The following is a 23587-nucleotide window of genomic DNA, read 5'->3' on the forward strand; positions in this document are numbered from 1 at the left end:
GCAGTTAGCTGGTGTACAATCTGCAGTGCATAGTTAGCTGTACTGTATGACCCCTGTATATAATAAACCGTGGTGGTTGTTTTGAGACAGGGTCTCGCTCTGTCACCCAGGCTGAAGGGCAATGGCACACTCATGGCTCACTGAAGCCTCCACCCCTGGGGTTCAAGTAATCCTCCCACTTCAGCCTCCCACATAGCTGGGACCACAGGCACACACCACCACGCCTGGTTACATTTTTTTTTTTTGAGGAGTCGTCTCACTCTGTTGCCCAGGCTGGAGTGCCAGTGGCATGATCTTTTCTCACTGCAATCTCCACCTCTCAGGTTCAAGCGATTCTCCTGCTTCAGTCTCCCGAGTAGCTGGGACTACAGGCACCTGCCACCCTGCCTGGCTAATTTTTGTATTTTTAGTAGAGACGGGGTTTCATCATGTTGGCCAGACTGTTCTTGAGCTCCTGATCTCAGGTGATTTGCCCGCCTCGGCCTCCAAAGGTGTTGGGATTACACGTGTAGCCACTGTGCCTGGCTTGAACTAGTATTGAATTCTTGGTGCACAGTAGCTGTAGTGTGTAATCCCTAGTCACAGGCAGGGTCAAAAGTTATTGTTAAAGATGTCCCTAACTTAAAGATGACCCCTTACAACTTAAAGCAGCATTTAAATAAACATGTAAAATCTATAACCCTTGCCAACAGATCCTTACCGTTGTGCAAGCTGACTGCATTCCAGCAGTGGCACAGAAAGATGCACAGGATAAGTGGGGTTGGCCAACCTCCAGAGGAGACTGGCACCTGAGCCTGTAAAGCGTTTCAGATTCAGTTGAGCTTCTTGACTCATTTCTAGTGACAGCTAGAAATGTGAAATTATGGGTCTCAAAGACTTTGAACACAAGTCAAAACCCTTACTAAAGTGTTAAAAGTGCTGGCTTTTAAGAACACTCCAGGATGGGAGAACAGAAACTTCCGGTACCCTGATAGAGAGCTAAGTTGTAAATTATACTCAGTGACCTGGGCTGGCAAGTAAGGGGGTTCAAAAAATCAGTCACTGGGGACTCAATGTTTTAATGAGCTCCCTTTGAATAAGGTGATTTCCATTTGTTTTTAAAAAGGGGAGACAAAGTATTCACATTTTATTTTTTTTGAGATGGAGTCTTGCTCTGTTGCCCAGGCTGGAGTGCAGTGGCCCGATCTCAGCTCACTGCAACCTCTGCTGCCAGGGCTCAAGCAATTCTCCTGCCTCAGCCCCAACTAGTAGTTGGAATTGCAGGCATGTGCCACCACACCTGGCTAATTTTGTATTTTTAGTAGAGATGGGGTTTCATCATGTTGGCCAGGCTGGTCCCGAACTCCTGACCTCTGGTGATCCACCCGCCTCGGCCTCCCAAAGTGCTGGGATTACAGGCGTGAGCCACTGCGCCTGGTCTTACATTTTAAAATCCTTTGGTTTAAAGGTAGTGTACTCTAGTATTAAACATGTATATATAAATGTTGTAATTACATTATGAATAAAAGTGCTCATATTTCAAAAAGTGTTCATATTTCAAGCAGAAACCATCTTCTCTATAAAATTTTTAAATTAAAAAAAGGGAAACTGTAACCTTAATGATCTTGAAGTTTCTGGTCATGAGTTATTAAAAAAATGTAAACTGGTCATGTCTTCAAAAGGTTTTAAGGATCCCTTTGCATTAAGACAGTTGACTGAGACCAGGTGTGGTAGCTCATGTCTGTAATCCCAGCACTTCGGGAGGCAGAGGCAGGCAGATCATTTGAGGTCAGGAGTTCGAGACCAGCCTGGCCAACCCCACTTCTACTAAAATTACAAAATTTAGCTGGGCGTGGTGGCGGATGATTGTAATCCCAGCTACTAGGGAGGCTGAAGCAGGAGAATCACTTGAACCTGGGAGGCGGAGGTCCACCATGCCCGGCTAATTTTTATATTTTTAGTAGAGATAGGGTTTCACTATGTTGGCCAGGCTGGTCTCAAACTCCTGACCTCAGGTGATCTGCCTGCCTCGGCCTCCCAAAGTGCTGACATTACAGGCATGAGCCACCACGCCCAGCCTTTAAAAAGTTTTTAAAAGCTAATCTTCTCTGTATCGTTCCAATTTTAGTATATGCGCTGCCAAAACAAGCAGTATTTATTTTTATTTTTATTTTTAAAGAGACAGCGTCTCACTCTGTCACTCAGGCTGGAGTGCAGTCGCGATCACAGCTCACTGGAGCCTCAACCTCCTGGGCTCAAGTGATCCTCCCACTTCAGCCTCTAGAGTAGATGGGACTACACCAGCTGGGACACCACCACCACACCCGACTAAAGATCTTATTTATTATCATTATTATTTTTGAGATGGAGTCTCGCTCTGTCACCCAGGCTGGAGTGCAGTGGCCTGATCTCGGCTCATTGCAACCTCCCGCCTCCTGGGTTCAGACGATTCTCCTGCCTCAGTCTCCTGAGTAGCTGGGACTACAGACATGTGCCACCACACCTGGCTAATTTTTGTATTTTTAGTAGAGATGGGGTTTCACTATGTTGGCCAGGCTGGTCTCGAACTCCTGACCTGACCTCAGGTGATCTGCTGCCTTGGCCTCCCAAAGTGCTGGGATTATAGGCATGAGCCACTGCACCTGGCCAAGATCTTCTTTTTAAAAAAGAAGTTCATGTTTCTGAAGACTCAATTTCTAAGACATCTACACTCCCCAAACTAATCTATAAACTCAATGAAATCTCAATCATAACAACCCCTCTGCCAGTTTTTCAGATAAAAATACAGGGAGGTACAGTTAAGAAAATGAATAGTCAAGCCCCAAGATGAGAGAAAATACCTAGAAAACAAGTATCTGACCAGACTGATATCCAGAGTGTATAAGAACACCCATTACTCCACAACAACATGATAAAGTTTTCTTAAAAATGCAAAATATCTGAGCAGATGCTTCACAAAAACATATATCAATGGCTAAGTACAGGAAAAAAAAAACGCTCAACCTCATTAGATATGGAGGATAAAAACGACCGACACTACCAAGCATTGGTGACAATGTGGAGCAACTGGAATGTCCATCCATGAAAATGGTATAATGTCACTGGAAACCAGTTTGGCCGTTTTTAATAAAGGTAAGCATACACTTACCAGATGTTCCAGAACTTTCCTTCATAGTTTACTTGCCCAGGAGGAATGGAAACACTGTCCCCAGTTTTATTTCTAATAGTCAGAAACTGAAAACCACCCAAATGTCCCATTCATCAACAGGTGAACAGGGAAATACGCAGCAATATATTCCTACCATGGAGTATTATCAGAAATAAAAAGGAATGAACTTCAGATACACACAACATGGATATTCAAAAACATCACTCGTAGTGAAAGCAGCCAGAAATGAGAGTATATACGGTGTAGTTCTAGAAGCAATCTGAAGTGTAAGAAGCCATTTCTAGCAATGGAGACGAGACTACAAAGGAAAAACAGGGACCTGCCCTCCAGAGGTATGAAGGCACTTCCCAAGTGCGGGCTCTTTCTCATCTTCCTCACACTGGTCACTAACTGGACGTATACATTTGAAAAAAATTGAGCTGTTTATTCAATGGCTCTTATTGTATGCAAGTTAAATCCTACTCAAGTTGATAAAAGCAGGGTGGTGATTGCCCTTCTGGGGGAGCAGTGCGGGAGGGAGCCCCAAGACCTCTGGGGTGATGTTACTATTCTCTGACCCTGGGTGTAGTTACAAGACTCTACTCTTGTAATAATGTAAAATAAAAGACTCTACTCTTTAATAATGTAAAATAAAAAATAGGAGAAAAATGATGAGATTGTGAACACTTCTCCCAGCTAACTTGGACAGGTTTTCAGGTGCTGCATGTATGGTTTGTCTCATTAGGCAGCTGTTATTGGGGTAGTATAATGAAGCTGAGTAATTTGAACACTTTCAGTTTCAAATGAACTTTTCTCTGGGTCTTCAGATTTGAAATTCCCCATTTTGTTTTGTAATGGAAGTCACCTCATGGTCCTGATAGCCCTCCAGGCCACTAAGTTCATGGGATGTGAATTGCCTCTGCTCACAGAGGCACAGAGAGAACTCTGGTGACTGCACTTGACCTCTGACCTCTGGCCCATGCACTGATGCAACATCTCTCTGCCTGCTCTAAAAACCAAAATTTTCTTTGGTTTATAGGAAGATGTGAAACTTACCTGCAATTCTGGGTGTTCCTAAGAAGTGAGACCATGAGGCAAAATATATTAACTGCAGGTAAGCTTTTTTTTTTTTTTTGAGACGGAGTCACGCTCTGTTGCCCAGGCTGGAGAGCAGCGGTGCGATCTCCGCTCACTGTAAGCTCCGCCTCCTGGGTTCACGCCATTCTCCTGTCTCAGCCTCCCGAGTAGCTGGGACTACAGGCGCCCGCCGCCATGCCCGGCTAATTTTTTTCTATTTTTAGTAGAGAGAGGGTTTCACCGTGTTAGCCAGGATGGACCTCGTGATCCACCTGCCTTGGCCTCCCAAAGTGCTGGGATTACAGGCGTGAGCCACCGCGCCTGGCTAACTGCAGGTAAACTCTTATTTGAAACAGTGGTTCTCAACTTGCAATGGTTCTGTCCCTCCTTCCCCTGGGAACCTTCGGCAATGTTTGCAGACAGTTCGGTTGTCACGGCTTGGTGGGAGTGCTACTGGTTTCTAGTGGGTGAAGGCCACGGATGCTCCTAAACCTCTGAGAGTACACTGGACAGGTCCAGCATCAAAGTCCCTTACAAGGTATGTAGTAGAGCAGTTTACCATTTACACTGGACTTAGCTCACTCTCACAATCACCACTTCAAACATGAGGAAATGGAAATGTAAGAGACTCAAGAATGCCAAAAATTTGAACAAACTCACGAGGATGACCTTCCCTTGACATTTGCTTCAGATGAAGTAACCGTCACAGATCCAAAGATGAAGCTGCTTTTGCACATAAGAGTATGTATTTACCTGGAAAAAATTCTCTCAAATCCCTCCCTTTGGAGTCTGAGTCCCTAGTGCTGGATATCCCAGTTCTATCTGCTCCCTGCTCTGTGGCTCACAGAGATTCTAACGAGACTAGGATGGGCCTGGGAGATGCTAACAATTTCCTTGACAAGTGAATTATGCTTTGAGTCTGAGTTAGTGGAACAGTGAGACCCTGCAAAGGGGAAGGTTCTTTCATTGAAGACCATTGCTACTTCCATCCTGAGCTCTGCATTTAATAGGTGACGATGGAATGAAAAGGTTAACTTACGTCACGCTACCCTTCTGTGGTAACATCCTTGACTTGTTTAGAAGATTAAATTAAAAAAAAAAGAAACTAATTAGTGAGAGGCTTCCTGATAATTATTGGGAGCTCTCCTGTATGTTATCTTATCTGACAAGTCACCTGAAAAAAAGCCATCTGAAGAAACAGAACCAAAAGAAAGGATATTACAACAAGAACTTTACTGGTAACACCTTTTTAATAGGTCAAAGTAACTGTACAGTTCATTATATTCTTCCTGAGAATAATTTATATCCCCCAACAAACTAAAGGGAGGGTATATTTTTTCAAAATTAACAGAATGGATGGTGTAACTGGACATCAAAAGAAAACCAAATTCCTGTTTTGCTTCATTCTCTCCTGGGAAGACAGATACAAGGAAGGGTTAGTTAACTCCAGTGGCTGTGAAATATTCAACATGGCTTTAATCTTTCTTTATAAATTATATAAAAATGGAAAAAGGGGATGGTTCTGGAACTTCTCAATGCAGTTTGGAGGTGCTCTGGTACAAAGCATTTCTGCTTCCAAGAGAAATAACATTGCTACAAAAAACTGGCACATTATTCTGTGAAAAAAGACAAGAGTTTTTAGTTGTGTTCTACAGCTAGTTCCCGACCCAATGCTTCACATATCCACACGAAAGTAAAAGGCAGGTAAGACAAAAAGGGCTGTAGTTTTTTCTGAAATAACTCAAGTCTTCAAAATATAGCTTTTATATTCTTTGTAAAGTGGGATTAGCATATTGCAACGGAAGGGTGTTCTAACAAACAAAAATTCCAGTCTGGATAATAATTCTATGGTAGACAAAAGAATTCTCAGCCTCTTGGGTTTCCTGGAATTCTTTGCTTCATGCTCTCCTCTTCCACTATGCAGCTAAGGTAGTTTAGGAATTAAGACGTCACCCCTTGGCCATCCCCCATTAGAACGTATCTTAATGTGAACATAAACTGTTCTTCATGATGCTTAAAAGCTTACGTACGATTTTCATTCTTAGAAAAACGCCACATTTTGGATCCTGGACTTTTCTGAATATCATGATTGAAAAAAACAAAACAAAAAATGAACCCAAATCAAAGTGTGGTTAAACTTATATGAGAAAGATTTTCAACCAGATGGTCATTCAAAAAAGTTGGAGCTGTAAGTGCTGGCGACTGAGGACACAGGGTTAATTCCTCGCTGCTGGTGGAAGGCTAGAGAACATCTTCAAAAGAGGGTAGCAAGACGTGCTCCTAGGGGAGGCTCAGTGTGGTCTCGTCTGCCCAAGCATTTTCAGTCTTGCTTGGTCAATGACATCGAGTAAGTTTTTGGCATCCACAGCCAGGGCGTGAGCAGCAGTCAGCATTTGCTTTTTGTACTCTTGCTGGAGGCTGGTCATGACATACTGCTGGGCCAGTTTCATCTTGTTGATGAGCTCACCCAGGTCAGAGTTCAATAGTTTCTGTGCCATCTCAATCTGAAAGACAAGAGATAGGTCAGGAGAACTGTTTCCAGTGATTTTTTTTTTTTTTTCTTTTTTAGAGTGATGTTCTTACTATGTTGTCCAAGCTTGCCTCAAACTCCTGGGCTCAAGCAATATTCCTGCCTCAGCCTTCCCATTAGCTGGGAACACAGGCACATGCCACCGAGCCCTGCACCAATGAACTTTTCAGGGAATTTTTATGAGCCTTTCTTTCAGTGCCTCCATGAGAAGAAAACTTTAATAAATCTTCCTTAGGAGCAATAGGATGTAAAAATCAATCTTTATTTTTTTTTCTTATTTTAACTTCCCACACTACATTCATGCATTTAAAAAAATTTTTTACTTACTTTAGAAATTCAGCTATTATAGTGTCCTGTGTGTGCAGGCCCATCACACACGCAGATCCATCAGAGCCTTCCCTGACGCCATGACTAACTTAGTCTCCATGTGCGCTCACTGTTTAGACTTCATTAATCCCAGTGACTGGCAGGGCTTTTGTTTCATAATAGAACCACAGAATCTGACAGAACCTCAGAGATCATCTATTCCAAACACTTTCACATCAGAGGGTGGACAACTGAGATACAGAAAGATGTGCTGAAGGCCACAAAGCTCGTTAGTCTCCAAGCCAGGACAAAAGCTTCTGTCCTGACTTCTGGTCTTATGCTTTCTACTATGCCAACTCTCTCTCAAGACCTTCCTTGGCTATACAAAAAATGGTTTAAGGATGATGGCAGGGTGCAGTGGCTCACTCCTGTACAATCTCAGCACCTTGGGCGGCTGAGGCAGGCTGATGGCTTGAGTGCAAAAGCTTGAGGCCAGCCTGGGCAACATGGTGAAACCCCATCTCTACAAAAAAATACAAAAAGTTGGCTGAGTATGGTGGTGTGCACCTGTATTCCCAGCTACTCAGGAGGGTGAGGTGGGAGGACGGCTTGAGCCTGGAAGACGGAGGTTGTAGCAAGCCAAGATCGTGCCATTGCACTCCAGTCTGGGTGACAGAGCTAGACCATTATGTGCGCCACCCCCCCCACCCCCCCCCACACATGAAGTCAGGGCAGCAATGGTGGAAGCAGCTAATGAACACAAAATGCTGTCCTACAGGGTTAGAATGCTTTGCATGGGAGAGTCTCACGATCCTTCTTATCTGTTTCTTCAACCAATGGTGATTTGCTCTTTTATCAATTATGGAGCACCTATTATGTACGAGACACTTGGTGTTGTGGACACAAGGAGGAAGACCTGTTTTTACTCGCAGTCTAGAGTGGGAAAAGCATACACAGGACCCTATAATACACTGGAATAAATCACATAGTAGAAAAGCGCATAGATAAGACAGCAACGCATTCTGTCTCAGAGAGGGTCAGAAAGACTTCACAGAGAGAATTTGTCTGAATTTGGCCTATACTGTAAAAGTAGGCTGGCTTCAACTGTGAAAGCCACACCAAGTTGATCTTTATTTGGCAGGACTTGGCAAGAGGGATAAGAGATTTTTAGGAAGGAGAATGACAAAATCTAGAGAGATATTCTAGAAAGATGGCTCTTGGTGGCAATGTGGAGGCTGAATGGAAGGGCAGGGGAACAGACAAGAGGCAGATAAACCATCTAAGAAGCCATCTTCAGAGGAGAGGTGATGGTGGATGTGCAGGTGAATGGACCAACCTGAGACCTGATGAGAGACGGAAGGTGTGTGGTCGTTTGCATGTGTGTAGGGGATGGGGAACTGCTGGGAGCAGACGTGCAAGTGCCTGGTGTTGTCACTGACCGTGGAAGCAAACAAGGAAAGCAGACCATTCTTGCCAATGGCAGACAGTTGGAGATCAGAGCTCAGGGAGGGGTTCTACAAAATCAACACAGATTTGGGAGGCATCAAATACTTGAATCTATGAGAATGAGAAGAACTACCAAAGTGAAAAAGTATTTTTTAATAAAACAAGTGGGTAGCACTTTAGGAGATGACCACACTCAAGGGTGGCAGGGAACAAAAGCCTGAGCAGAGGTCTTGGCAGGAGAGGAGTGAGTGAGGAAGCTCTGGGCCAGAACAGGGGGTCTCAAGGGGGAGTTAGGACTGAGGGGAAAGCAGGGGCTCTGGCAATTAGGAGACCTTGAAGGGCCGTTACAGCAGAGAGAGTTCCAAACAGCTGGAGCACTGGAATGCTCTGAGCTGGCGCTGAGCGCAGCTGCCATGTGAGGAGGTGGCCCCGTCAGGGATGGGCTGCTCTTTCAGGAAGTACAATGGGGACAGGAGGAGGCATGAGGACAGTGAAAGGCAGATGCAGGATCAAAGACAGGCTCCTCTTCTTTTCAAAAATGATTTAAGGCCAGGTGTGGTGGCTCAAGCCTGTAACCCCAGCACTTTGGGAGACCGAGGTAGGAGGATGGCTTGAAGCAGGAATTTGAGACCAGCTTGGGCAACACAGTAAGACTCTGTCTCTACAAAAAAATAAAGAATTAGCTGGGCGTGGTGGTATACAACTGTAATCTCAGCTACTTGGGAGGCGGAGGCAGGAAGATCACTTAAGCTCAGGAGTTGGAGGTTATAGTGAGCTGTGATGGAGTCACTGCATTCCAACCTGGGTGACAGAGAGAGACCCTGTCTCAAAAAAAAAAAAAAAATTAGTAATTAAAAAAATAATGTATACAGGAGAGCAATCTGTATATTGGAATCAGGGGAGATGGAAAGATTACTTTAGACTTTATCAACTAGAGTAGGTGTTGACAAATAGTCCCACTAAAATATCCACTTGGTAGGACGCCATTTTCTTGCCTCTGGTATATGGAACTTCACTTTGGGGCAAAACTGAGGCTTGTCATGGAAAGCCAGAGGCCTGGTGAAGCAGGTAAGTGAGAGAACCCCATTTGGTTGGGATGTGATGTTATGCTACGGCACCAGTCAGAGGCCTTTTCAAAAACAAGTTAAAGGGTTTATGCATATGAATCAATGCCATTTACAAAGGAATCACCAACAGGAGTTGTGTCCAACTGTCCTTCAGAAGTCAATGTCCAGTTCGTCAACTGGAACATCCCCTGGATATCGTGTGTCTCTGGGTATGATGTTGAGAAGGATTCAGCATTATTTGTGTTGTATTCCTGACTGGAGATGCAAAACCTCAATCTCATCAGGAAGAAACAAATGTTTATAGGATATCCCTCAATCCAACTTTAAGAATACTCTATAAAATCACTGAGCCTATATTTGTCAAAAATGTCAATGTCATGAAAGATAAAAAAAAGGCTGAGGAGCTGTTTCAGATGAAAGGAGGCTGAAGAAAGCAACACCACGTGCAAAGTGTGATCCTGGTCTGGCGCTCGCAGGTGAGGGAAAAGTGCTACAGAGACAACCGACGACCCTGGAACATGCCCTGCAGAGTGGGACAGTGCATTACATCATGTTAAAGTTCCAGAATGTGGTGATTGTGTGGTGGTTATGTAGGACAATGGCCTTGTTGTGAGAAATATAAATGGAAATCTTAAAGGGGAAGAGGGCATGAGATACACAGCCATTCTCAAGCTGCTCGACAGCAGGAAGTGATGTGTGTACACACACAGACAATGGAGCAGGGATGACAATGTGCTGACATGTTAAAAGGCTGTGAAACTCAAAGGAAAGTTGGGAATTCTCTGTATTAATCTATTAACTTTCATATAAATCTGAAATGATTTCAAAATAAAAAGGACAAACAAAAAGTGTGTGCTTGGATGAAGAACTGCCCATGCTTCCCTAAGAAATGAGAAAAGCAGGCAGCTGGAGTAAGCAGGGAGCAAGGCTGAAGCCTGCAGATCCTGGACTCTGCAGTGGGGACGCATCTCACGTGCGTTTGTCAATCCCAACCACAGAGTGTACACCCTAGGCTCAAAGACACTAAAACAAAGGCAGGTGCTTCCTTTCATTTGTTAGTCATATAATTGAAACAAAATTGCCAAAAGGTAGCAAAAATGATAGTTGTTGCTGGGCTACCGTATTTTGGGTCAACTTTTATTCCTTAAAACTTTTTTTTTTGAAACAGGGTTTCAAAAACAGGGTTTGCTCTGTCACCCAGGATGAAGTATGGTGGCTTGATCCTAGCTCACTGCAGCCTGAAGCTCCTGGGCTCAAGCGATCATCCTGCTTCAGCCTCCTGAGTAGCTATTGCGCACAGCTAATTTTTAAAAATTTTTTGTAGAGACAGAGTCTCGCTTTGTTGCCCAGGCTGCTCATAAACTGGCTTTAAGCCATCCTCTTGTCCTGGCCACCCAAAGTGTTGGGATTACAGAGGTGAGCCACCATACTCAGCCCTTAAGAAGCTTCTTAAAGACATTTACTAATTTAAAATGACTTTTTTTTTTTTTTTTAATTTTCAGATGGAGTCTCACTCTGTCGCAGGCTGGAGTGCAATGGCACGATCTCAGCTCACTGCAACCTCCACCTCCCAGGTTCAAGTCATTCTCCTGTCTCAGCCTCCCAAGTAGCTGGGACTACAGGCGTGTGCCACTGTGCCCAGCTACTTTTTGTATTTTTAGTAGAGATGGAGTTTCATCATGTTGGCCAGGATGGTCTCGATCTCTTGACCTCGTGATCTGTCCGCCTCAGCCTCCCAAAGTGCTGAGATTACAGGCACGAGCCACCACGCCTGGCCTGGAATTTTTTAAGACAATAATTTTATTTATTAATTTTTTGGTAGAGATAGGGTCTCACTATGTTGTCTTGAAATCCAGGCCTCAAGCCATCCTCCTGCCTTGGCCTCCCAAAGTGTTGGGATTACAGGTGTGAGCTACCATGCCTGGCCTAAAAGAAATTTTTTATATTACTACTTGAAATGGAAAACCAGGATCATTTGCAAGCTCAACTATTTTTAAGGAGAATTCGAGGAAGTAGACAATGCACAATGCCCGCCCCATTCATATCGGCATTCCTCTACCTTTAAGGTTCACGGCACCAGCAGCAGTTTCCCATGTGCCTTCCTCGTCCACTGCTCAGAGTCACTTGTAGCTCAGATGAGGACCTCGCACAGTGGCTCTGCAGTGGACTAGCAGCAGGAAGACCCAGGATCTGGAACTTGAGTGGCCACTGTTCCACACCACCCCTATGCCCCAGAATGAACAGCCCAGTCCTGGTTGGGGCCAGTGTTAGAGGGAAGGTCATCGCTTGTAGGGCAGTCGATGTCTCTGCTGGCCACAGACTGAGGAGCTCCCTTCAGCACCACAGGCATCCCTGAATGTGTCCCTGCGCAGTGCTGTCACACAGGGCTGTAAGGGGAAGACTGTGCCCTACCTCTCGGTGGGTGCTGGCTGGTAGGAGGGGAATGGTCTCATCCACAGTGGCCAATAACGTCCTCAGGGCCAAGCCGACTTCCTAACAGACAAGAATCACAACCAATATTAGAACACACACAAGGATTTTTATGCCTTTCAGTTATATATTTTTTTATTTCCTTTCCACAAGTTTCAAGGCAAATTTCTGTATTTCTTTTTCTCAGTGCTGAGCCCTATCTTGTAAGTTATGAGGCTCCTTTTTCTCCCAAAAGGTTTAGATCTGACTATTCATTGCTCTAATACCCTGAGGAGTGGGTTGGAGAACAGAAGTTCACGTAAGAAAAGTCACACAGATGCTGAGGGTGGAAAGCAGGATTTTTTTCCTCATCTACTGCTTCCAAGCAGATTATACCACCCTCCTGGCTCCAACATGCCAGCACAGGTTAGGATAAACAGCAGCGCCTTTCCCCAAGTGTGTTCACCGAATGCGTTCTCACCCAGGTGCTTTCAAACACCTCATGAGGCTGGCCAGAGATGACACCACTGCCCCGGATGCAAGGGGGCAGCCTTGCTTTGGACCCCGTTCTGAATCTCAGGCTTCATCTATTACGCACACTGAGCAGAAACACTCCTCCCTGCCACTTCCGAGTTGCAGCAAAAAGGGTCTAACTATGATTTAAAACAAATAATTTTAAACTTCAAATTTTCATTACTGTCATCCTTATGAGGATCAAATAATGTAATGACTAAGACATCAAATTACATGTAATATGAATAAAACCAGTAAGAAAATGATAGTTACTTATAATTGGATCAACATACAAAAACAATGTCATTTGGCTAAAGTAATACGGTTAAAAAAATAGTGTCTATAAAATCACCATATAAAATTTTAGTATGTACAAAATTCTGAATGGTTTCATCTACTGTTGAGTTGTTTAAACTTGGCTGTGGGTTCATGCAAGTTCCTCCTTAAGAACTTTGCTTAAAACTGTTATGTGATACACTTAAAAAAAGTGAACCAGAATGGATTAACTGTGCTTTCCATGAAACATTACAACTTTCAAGCAGCTTTTTCCACATTGATGGTTTATAAGAAGCTGTTGCAAAGATTGCTAATAGGTATACTAAAAAACAGTTGTAGGGGCCAGGCGCAGTGGCTCATGCCTGTAATCCCAGCATTTTGGGAGGCCAAGGCAGGCAGATCACCTGAGGTCAGGAGTTTGAGACCAGCTTGGCCAACAGGGTGAAACCCGGTCTCTACTAAAAATACAAAAATAAGCCAGGTGTGGTGGTGCATGCCTGAAGTCCCAGCTACTCGGGAGGCTGAGGCAGGAGAATTGCTTGAACCTGGGAGGCAGGGGTTGCAGTGAACCAAGATTGTGCCATTGCACTCCAGCCTGGGAGCCTGGGTGACAGAATGAGACTCCATCTCAAACAAAACAAAACAAAAAACCCAACAACAACAATTGTAGGATTCTATAACTCAACAACAAAATACAGTATGATTTAAAAAACAGGCCAAAAAAAAAAAAAAAAACTTGACATTTTTCCAAAAAAGACACACAAACGCTCAAAAAGCAAACAGATGTTCAAGACCTGTATGCAAATCAAAATCACACTTAGATACACTTCACATCCATTAGGATGACAATTATTTTTTAAAACACAGACACAAAACCCCAAGCTTCAAAATAACCCCCCAGAAAATAACACGTTTTGGTGAGAATATGGAGAAACTGGAACCCTTGTGCACTGTTGGAGGGAATGTGAGATGGTGCAGCCGCTGTGAAAAACAGAATGGTGGCTCCTCAAAAAATTAAAAATAGAATTATCAGTGAACCAGCAATTCTGAGTATACACTCAAAAGAAGTGAAAGCAGGGTCTGAAAAAGATATTTGTATATCCATGTTCATAGCAGCATTCTTCATGATAACTGAAAGGTGGAAGCAACCCAAGTATCCTGTGATGGTTCAGTAAATAAACAAAATGTGGTGTGAACATACAGTGGAATATTACTCTGTCCTAAAAAGGAAGAAAATTCTGACACATGCTACAACATGGATGAACTCTGAGATACTATGCTGAGTGAAATAAATCCATCACAAAAAGACAAATACAGTATGATTCCACTTATAAGCGGTACCTAGGGTAGTCAATTCATAGAGATAGCAGGTAGGATGGAGGTTGCCAGGGGCTGGGGGAGGGGAAAAGATGAGGGTTGTTTCAAATGCACAGAGTTTCAGTTTTGCAAGGGAAGAGTTACGGAAGTGGATGGTGCTGATGGTGGCACAACATTGTGAATGTACCTAATGCCTCTGAAATGTATGCTTAAAAATGGTTAAGATGGTAGTTTATGTTATGTGTATTTTACTACAATGAAAAAAAAGTATGTTCGAGTCTGTTTCAGAAATACTGGCTTAGAGCAAAGTTTGACCACACTCTCTGAACTGGAGGACACCTCTGTGCAACCAACATGCCAGTCTGTAGTCTTTAAAAGGAGCCATTACTGACTTTCCTTGGACCTAGTGTCCTCTTTTTCTTTCTTTCTCTTTCTCCTTCTTTTTTTTTTTTTTTTTTTAAGAGATGGGGTTTCACCATGTTGGCTAGGCTGGTCTTGAACTTCTGACCTCAAGTGATCTGCCTGCCTCAGCCTCCCAAAGTGCTGGGATTATGGGCATGAGCCACCGCACTCAGCCCCTAGTGTCCTTTTTCACAGAACACCTGTCACTGTCTGCTAGGATCCCACTCCATTGAACACAATTTGGAAAACATTAGTTTACTGGTATGATATTTTTATTTATTTTTACTCTTTTTAAAAGAAAATTCAGTGAACACCCACATACCCAACCCTAGGTTAAGAAAAACAACACAGATAAATCCTCCCAATATACCTTTCTTCAGCTGGCTCCTCCTTACAGGTGCGGGACCTGAATTTGATAATGATCATTCCTCTACTTGTCTTTGCACTCTAACAATGTAACCACATCTTCCTAAGTCTTACACAGGATTATTTTGCATGTTTTTCAAGTTTACATAAATGGCATCATACTGTAAGCATACTTTTGCAGCTTTCCCTTTCACTGCAGACTTTATGTGTGAGCGGTAATTATTAAAAGAGTGTACTGCTTCAAGACACTCCCATCCTAGTGTTTACTGACAGAAGAAAACAAGATAGGAACGGCAATTCAGAATAACTGCGGTTCTCACTAACATTGTCACTGTATGGTGCCTTCGTGAAGAGCTTCTAAAGCATCAGTTCTGACTTTGGTGGGGCGGGGGGACCTAGAGACATCTATCAACTGGCACCACAGCTTACAGGAAACAAGAACATTTTTGCCAGTACACAAAATAACTGTATTTTACCTTCACCATAGGGACATACTCCTCTGGTGGGGCTGGCTGGATTTTACTGGACATCTCGATGACAGCTTTCACCAGGCCCGTCACATTCTCGTACACCTTATCATTCGACCGGTCCAGGTTGGCAGTAGGAGGGGGACTGATTTCCTGGGGCTGAAGCTGACAACACAGAAGCCAGTCATTTTTCTGCTCTCCAGCAGATGGCGTGAGATCACCACAATCAAGCTAGAGAGGGTCTTTACAAGAGATCAAAGCAGATTGCAGGTCATTGATTTTCTTGTATGTACGGGATACAGTTCAGATTCAGAATGACAGTAAAGTAATTCCTCCAAGTGATAAATTAGGCAGTATTTTTTTTTTCTAACTTTGAGCTCAGTTAAAGGAAATGAGATGGAATCATACATATTATACTAAAAACCTCAGATTCTTTCAGAGACGCGATTCAATGTCCCCTCACCCCAAAATCATTTACCACAAGATAATAATCCATCTGAGGATTTACTGAATTTTAGACAAAATTACCTATTTGGCTAAAGAGTCAAACATTCTACATGAAGACTATAAGGATTTCCACTTTGAATTCTGCAGTGAAAACGGTATGGCTCAGCTTAGCTGCCCTCAGCCGCCTAATGGAAATATGTTCTTTGTACAATTATAAAAAGCTGACACATGAATGCACTTTAAGGGGATAGCATCTGTTTGCAGGTCGTGACTGAAGTCAAAGCAGCAGTGGTGTTGCTAGGAGCCTCTCTGCACGAGACCCCGGTTTCAGCCAGCTCTGCGCTGACTGCTGGAAAGCACCTGGGCCTACGCTTATAAAGCCTCAGCTCTCTCACCCAGGCAACTGTGATCAGGGAAGATGAGGCCAAAGATGTAACAATGTCCACCTAGGGCCTGGGCACAGAAGAGACATCAACAAATGTTACTAAGATAACTTGAGCACTGATGGTGGAATAACATGAAGGCCTTTGGGAAATCTTCAGCAGTATTTACAAATTCCAACTGGTTAGAATTATACCAGGCATAAAATGGTGTATATATATACATACACACTTTTTAAAAAAGACTAACTTGTAGTACATATAGTTCAATCATGAACCTGATGCCAGTGCTCAGTCTAAATATAAGTTCCCATTTCTGAACCCTTGGGTGCTTTTGCCCAAGTAATCTGGAACAGATTAATTCTTGGTTGTTCCAAAGTCTGGGTATGAGATAGAAAAGCACAAGAATAATTCATTTACTGCAAAGATGTACATGTCTCATTCTTTTGCATATATAAACACTGCTTTTGGCATCTATCAGTCATGAGAGGTGACAAACCAGGCCGAAGTGCCCTCCCACTTGGGCTTCCTGCTTTCCAGTCTAAAGTTACATGCAGAGAGCCGGGTGTGAGAGAGAGAGCTGGACAGACACACAAAGACACGATGTGCTTACCCTCCATGGCTATTGTCGAACGGAAGGTGAGGAAAAGTTAAAGGAATTTATCAGAGAAAGGGAAAAAAGAAAAACAATATTAATAAAGGCATCAGACAAATCCCCCATAAAAACACATGAGCAGAACAAAAAGGAGCTAGTTTCCAAGCCTGCCCACCAGCTCTCACTCAGTGTTGCCAGGGTGTGGCTACCGTGCCACCTGCTCACTGCCCCAGCACATTGCATAGAGAGGTCTGCCATGCACCATGCTCAGTTACAAAACAAATGCAGGGAACATGCAAAGCCCAAGGAATAATCCAGCAGCAGTGCAAGATCAACAGAATGAGGGCTGTTCAAAAAGAAAGTAGGAAGAGGACATATGGTTTTAATTACTGAAAACTGCCCATCTGAATTCTCATAGATTCAGGAGAAACTGCAGCAGCCTCAATTCCTGAGCCCGGCCCCTCAACATCCTTGAGATCTACTTCATCATCTAGCCATAATGCTATCATAAAGATTCCTGACTTGGGGCTGAGTTTAAAGATATTAGGCCCAGCCTGGCCAACATGGTGAAACCCTGTCTCTACTAAAAATACAAAAATTAACCGGGTAATGGTAGTGGCATCCCTGTAATCCCAGCTACTTGGGAGGCTAAGGCAGGAGAGTCATTTGAACCTGGGAAGTGGAGGTTGCAGTGAGCTGAGATTGTGCCACTGTACTCCAGCCTGGGCGAAAGAGCGACACTGTGTCTCAAAAAAAAAAAAAAAAAAAAAAAAGACATTGGGAGCTTATTTTAAAAACAAAAAAACAAAAGTAGAACAGAAACCCCTTTTTTGAGCTGATTCTTATGATTAGGTTCTACTACTTTAAACTGAGCAGTTTTATTTAATGTGTTTTCTCTAAAGCTCAAGCCAGGGCTATCCTACTATAACCACATCATTTCCAAGAGATGACTTCCTGTATTTTATTTTCTGCACTGAGAGTCACAGTTGTGGTCTTCTGTTTAACCTCATAGGATGTGCCAGTTCAAACTATATCAACAGGGCTTCTTGAGGAGGGGGCCACAGGGTGTTTCATCAAGAAGAAACAGACAATTCTATAATTCTAGGGAGGTTGAGGGAGGTTGTAACCTGTTTAAAGCTTTTGTTCTTTTGTACTTTACCCTTTGCCCAATTCTTGTAGTAGAGGGGCACTGTCATAATGCTTCTAGGGACCATTCACAGTGACATTCCAGAAGGAAAAGCTGTTTGGAAAGACATCCTAATGGTTTTCTATTTTCTGGAGCTTGACAACTTGGAAGCTCCTTGGCAGGCAGTTGATAAACCCTCTATACATATAGCCAATTCCAACCACTTAGGTTGATGCTTAAAGACTCAGTTAAGAACCAAAATGCAGTGCTACCTAGGAAAAATTGAGACTGATTTTGGCTGTTATTTGGATGAATTATTTTAGTTATACATAAACGTTAAGTATTTTAGTATTAGTTTTTTTTAGGCAGAATCTCGCTCTGTCGCCCAGGCTGGAGTGCAGTAGTGTGATCTCAGCTCACCACAACCACCGCCTCCTGGATTCCAGCGATTCTTATGCCTCAGCCCCCTGAGCAGCTGGAATTATAGGGTCACACTACTACGCACGGCTAATGTTTGTATTTTTAGTAGAGACGGGGTTTTGCCATGTTGGCCAGGCTGGTCTGGTACTCTTGGTCTCAAGCAATCCAACCTGCCTTGGCCTCTCAAAGTGTTGGAATTACAGGTGTGAGCCACTGTGCCTAGCTGCATTGCGGTATTAGAACAATACTGTTCTTTTAGGATGGATTCAATGACCTCTACCAAGCAGACAATGAAGAAACAGAGGTGTATATTTCACATTATTTAAAAATCTACTTAGGCCGGGTGCAGTGGCTCATGCCTGTAATCCCAGCACTTTGGGAGGCCGAGGCGGGCGGATCACAAGGTCAGGAGATCAGGACCATCCTGGCTAACACGGTGAAACCCCGTCTCTACTAAAAATACAAAAAAAAAAAAAAAAATTAGATGGGTCTGGTGGCGGGTGCCTGTAGTCCCAGCTACTTGGGAGGATGAGGCAGGAGAATGGCGTGAACCCGGGAGGCGGAGCTTGCAGTGAGCCAAGATCACGCCACTGCACTCCAGCCTGGGCAATAGAGCGAGACTCTGTCTCAGGGGGGTGGGGGGGGATCTTTACTTAATATATTTTGAGTACACATATTATTTTCAAGATTTCAAGTTGCTTCATACCCTATCCTAATTATATGTATTCATTATGTTATTCCAGCTGTGAAACATGTTTCATAATGATGTCAGAATTCTAAGGTGGTGCCGATCTACCTCTAAAGTTGGTTTTTCATTGTAATACAAGCCATTTTGAAAGTCTGTTCTTTTGGCTTATGAAAATAAATAATTCATTAATCTCATTCTGTCCCCTTTCCTTTTTTTAAAGAGATGGGGTCTCACTATGTTGCACAGGCCAGATTCAAACTTCTGGGCTGAAGTGATCCTCCTTCCTCAGCCTCCCGAGTAGCTGGGACTATAGGGGTGTGCCACCATGTCTGGCTCCTTTTTAGAAATTTATTGAAAGAAGCCAATATTGGGAAGGGTGTGTCCTTTCTCAGTTTTCCCTGGAGAAAACTCAGTGTGTCTTTAACAGAACTGTCAGGAGGCATCCCGGGGATTGGAGGCCTGGTGAACTGAGGAAGTTCCTGATTCCCAGGCACTTACAAGCCACTGGCATGAACTCTGGGCACCAACCCTAAGGGCAGAGGCATCCCTAGCCCAGTTGGTACTTTCACTATGGCCACAGAGAGCAGGCTTGGCCACAGAGAGCAGGCTAGTTTGTGCCAGTGGCTGCCCATTTACCCTCTGGTCACCTCCTCAATGAACACTGGCAAACCTGTGCCCTCTAAGCTGCAGACTATCCCTCTGGGCCTGGAGATGCCATTTTTTCTTACCCTGGACTAACTTTCTGATGACTCTGAGACGACAACAATGTTTCTACATCTAACGAAGCTTCAGCTTTGGAGGCGAGTGCCTTTGAGTCAAGTATGTGCTCAGCCAAGCCTGCGGCCAAGCACAGCTCAGCTATGTGGAGGCTGTGTAACCTTGAACAAACTGCTTCATCTCTGTGAGCCTTGGTCATCTGAGAAATGATACCACCACCACCAGTCCTGTGAGGTTGACATGAGAACTCATAACACATGAAAAAGGACTGCCACAGAACTTGGTAAAGGGACGACAGTCAAAAAATGGTGGTTATTGGTAAAGCAAAGTTTATCTTAACCTGATATGATATTTTTCGGATTTTAAGATGTCTTCCACTATAAGATGCATCTTTTTTTTTTTTTTAACCTCAAGATGGAATCTTGCTCTGTCACCCAGGCTGGAATGCAATGGCATGATCTCGGCTCATTGCAACCTCCGCCTCCTGGGTTCAAGAGATTCTCCTGCCTCAGCCACCTGAGTAGCTGGGATTACAGGCATGTGCCACCACGCCCAGCTAATTTTTTTGTATTTTTAGTACAGATGGGGTTTCACCATGTTGGCCAGGCTGGTCTTGAACTCCTGACCTCGTGATCTGCCCGTCTTGGCCTCCCGAAATGCCGGATTACAGGCATGAGCCACTGCACCCAGCCCAAGATGCATCATTTTTTAATGAACCACTAAGAAAGAAAAAAAAATGCTGCCAATTAAACCAAAACACCATCCCAATTTTAGAGATATTAAAATGTGAATAAAAGGTATATGAGAATTGAGAAATAGGGTCTCTTCTGAGAGGTAATTTGTCATTTTAAGTGGAAAGTAAAAAGATCCCATCTCCTTACAGGACACAGGCTAGAAAAGAAGAGCCTCCTCCGTCAGATCTCTCAGGGAGGAGGGCTGCTGCTCTAGTGGCTCCAGCACTCGGTGAGGGCTGGTGGGGACCCAGGAGAGTCACAGGCACCAACAGTTCCAGCTGGCACCCCCCGGGGCAGGCTGCACCTGACTTCTGACTGCCAAACTCAGAAGCTTGTGGCTGTTTGTGCCTGAGTCAAACACTCCCCTTGGTTTGAGTATGGCTCTACTCAGCATACATTGCTTTTACAAACCCAATTCTAACTTTAAATGGAAAATAAATAAGTCTTACATGAAGCCACACTTATAAACTTTGGGCCTACAAAAGTCCTCACTTACCCCAAGCATCCTGGTTTAATTAATTTTTAAAACCAGAAACAATCTCGGCACTTTGTTCTAAAGAAAACATTCTGTCTGATTAGAGGAAGATGTATGTAGAAAATCAGAATCTGACTGAGTTCATAAAATCTATTACACTGAGAGGAAAATGGAAAAGAAAATGTTTGCATAAAGCTTCTCCCTGACTCTCAGAGGGGTTCAGAACCAGACCAGTCGACTCCTGGATCTCACTGCAGTTCCACTCTGCACTGTTCTATTTTCAGCAACAACTCCACTCTATGACATGAACACTGTCAACTGAGAACTAGGGGACACCACAAATCCTGCAAGCAGAAGGTGCTGCATAGGCTCAGATACCCACCTTGACACCCTCGTTGTAGCTGTCAGCAGGGCTGCTGAGGCTGGCAAGGCTTCCCAGATGACCGGGAGCTCCAGGGCGAGGCGGTTTCTTTGGTGGAGCTGCAGGATCTGGTGAGAGAGAATGATTTCCATTAAGTCATGTGTGTTAAGAAAGATTAAGAGGCTGGGGGCAGTGGCTCATGTCTATAATCTCAGCACTTTGGGAGGCCGAAGTGGGCAGATCACCTGAGGTCAGGAGTTCGAGATCAGCCTGACCAACATGGAGAAACCCCATCTCTACTGAAAATACAAAATTAGCCGGGTGTGGTGGCACATGCCTGTAATCCCAGCTACTCAGGAGGCTGAGGCAGGAGAATCGCTTGAACCCAGGAGGTGGAGGTTGCAGTGAGCTGAGATCGTGCCACTGCACTCTAGCCTAGGCAACAAGAACAAAACTCCGTCTCAAAAAAATTAAAAAAAAGAGAAAGAAGGCTGAGCACAGTGGCTCACGCCTGTAATCCCTAGCACTTTGGGAGGCTGAGGCGGGCGGACGTCTGACCTCAGGAGTTCAAGACCAGCCTGGGCAACACAGTGAAATCCCATCTCTACTAAAATTAAAAAAAAAAAAAAAAAAAGAAAAGAAAAGAAAAGAAAAAAAAAATTTAGCCAGGCATGGTAGTGTGCACCACAGTCCCAGCTACTCGGGAGGCTGAGGCAGGAGAATTGCTTGAACCCGGGAGGTGCAGGTTGCAGTAAGCTGAGATCGCACCACTACACTCCAGCCTGGGCGACAGAGTGAGACTCTGGATCCAAAAAAAAAAAAAGGAAAGAAGGAAAGAGAAAGAAACCATTCCTAAATAAATGCCTACTGCTGTTCTTACAAAAGACACTAATCTTGCATTCTAAGGAGGCATTTCTTTTTTTTTTTTTGAGACCGAGTGTTGCTCTGTCGCCCAGGCTGGAGTGCAGTGGCGTGATCTTGGCTCACTGCAACCCTAAGGAGGTATTTCTGATGCATTATACCAACAAATTCTTTTTCCCAATACTCTAGTAATGAGCTGAATGTGGTAAACATCGTACTTGCTGTGGGTCTGTAGAGGAAAAATTAATCATGAGGGTATTCCAAAGCTACGACACCATATACATTCAAAACCTGCTTTCATCAAATTAAACTAACTTCTTTCCGCCCAATTCTTTTCTTCTTTACCTGGTTTACCCACAGGCTGATATATATGTTGGTTTCCAATCTGCGGGAAAAGAAAAGTTCAGTCAATGCAATGGTATATACAATTGGGTAATGACCTCTCTCTCCCACCCTGTCTATCCACCCCCTTGAACTTCTAGGCTAGATTCTGGGGTATCAAAACGAACAAAACAGGGTTCTGCATAAGGTCTCAGGTGGGGTGGGGGATCAGGCAAATAAGCAAATGATGCCAATAGGATGTGCGGAAAGGGCTGTGAGAGAAGCAAGCATGGGACACTCTGGAACCACAAACACAGTGGTCATAACCCATTTAAAATGTTCTTACACAGCTGAAGAGAATGTAAATTAGTACAACCTCTATGGAAAATGAACTTGAAAAACTCAAAATAGAACTACTTATCAAAGAGCTCAAAATAGAACTACCATTAGATCCAGCAATCCCATGACTGCATATACGCCCAAAGGAAAACAAATCATTGTATCAAAAAGATACCTGCACTGCTATGTTTATCATGGCACTACTCCCAATATCCAAGATACAGAATCAACCTAAGTGTCCATCAGTGAATGTCTGGATAAAAAAAATGTGGTATATGTATACAATGGAATACTATTTAACCACAAAAAAAGAATACAATTGGCTGGGCACGGTGGCTCATGCTTGTAATCCCAGCACTCTGGGAGGTCAAAATGGGTGATAACCTTAGGTCAGGAGTTCAAGACCAGCCTGGCCAACATGGCAAAACCCTGTCTCTACTAAAAACACAAAAATTAGCTGGGTGTGGTGGTACATGCGTGTAATCCCAGTTACCTGGGAGGTTGAGGCAGGAGAACTGCTTGAACCCAGGAGGCAGAGGTTGCCGTGAGCCAAGATCGTGCCACTGAACTCCAGCCTGGGCAACAGAGCAAGACTCTGTCTCAAAAAAAATTAATTAATTAATTAATACACATATATATTCCTGTCTTTTGCAGCAGTGGGGATGGATGCAGTAATGTGTAGGCCATTATCTTAGGTGAAACAACTTACAAACAGAAAATCAAATCCTGCATGTTCTCGTAAGTGGGAGCTAAATAATGCGTACACACGTACCTAAGAATGTGGAATAGTCACTGGGGACTTGGAAGAGTTGCCGGGGTC

At 43.8% G+C, this 23587-nt stretch overlaps 1 protein-coding gene across 20 annotated transcripts in view; it reads right to left on the bottom strand.

Annotated features, from left to right (window-relative positions):
• Nucleotides 1–5435: 5435 nt before the first annotated feature.
• The window catches only part of PTK2 (protein tyrosine kinase 2), a 349963-nt gene continuing 331811 nt past the window's right edge, over nt 5436–23587 (bottom strand). For all 20 annotated transcript variants that reach the window (XM_063669126.1, XM_063669127.1, XM_063669125.1 and 17 more), the window contains 5 exons: nt 22453–22492; nt 21268–21374; nt 15313–15468; nt 11966–12046; nt 5436–6708 (listed from right to left, as the gene is read on the bottom strand). In XM_063669126.1, the coding sequence (XP_063525196.1) occupies nt 6496–6708; nt 11966–12046; nt 15313–15468; nt 21268–21374; nt 22453–22492 (597 nt within the window). In that variant the 3' untranslated portion in view covers nt 5436–6495. The remainder of the gene's footprint in view (nt 6709–11965; nt 12047–15312; nt 15469–21267; nt 21375–22452; nt 22493–23587) is intronic.

The sequence above is a fragment of the Pongo pygmaeus genome, chromosome 7 (assembly GCF_028885625.2).
Source record: "Pongo pygmaeus isolate AG05252 chromosome 7, NHGRI_mPonPyg2-v2.0_pri, whole genome shotgun sequence".
Classification (NCBI taxonomy): Eukaryota; Metazoa; Chordata; class Mammalia; order Primates; family Hominidae; genus Pongo; species Pongo pygmaeus.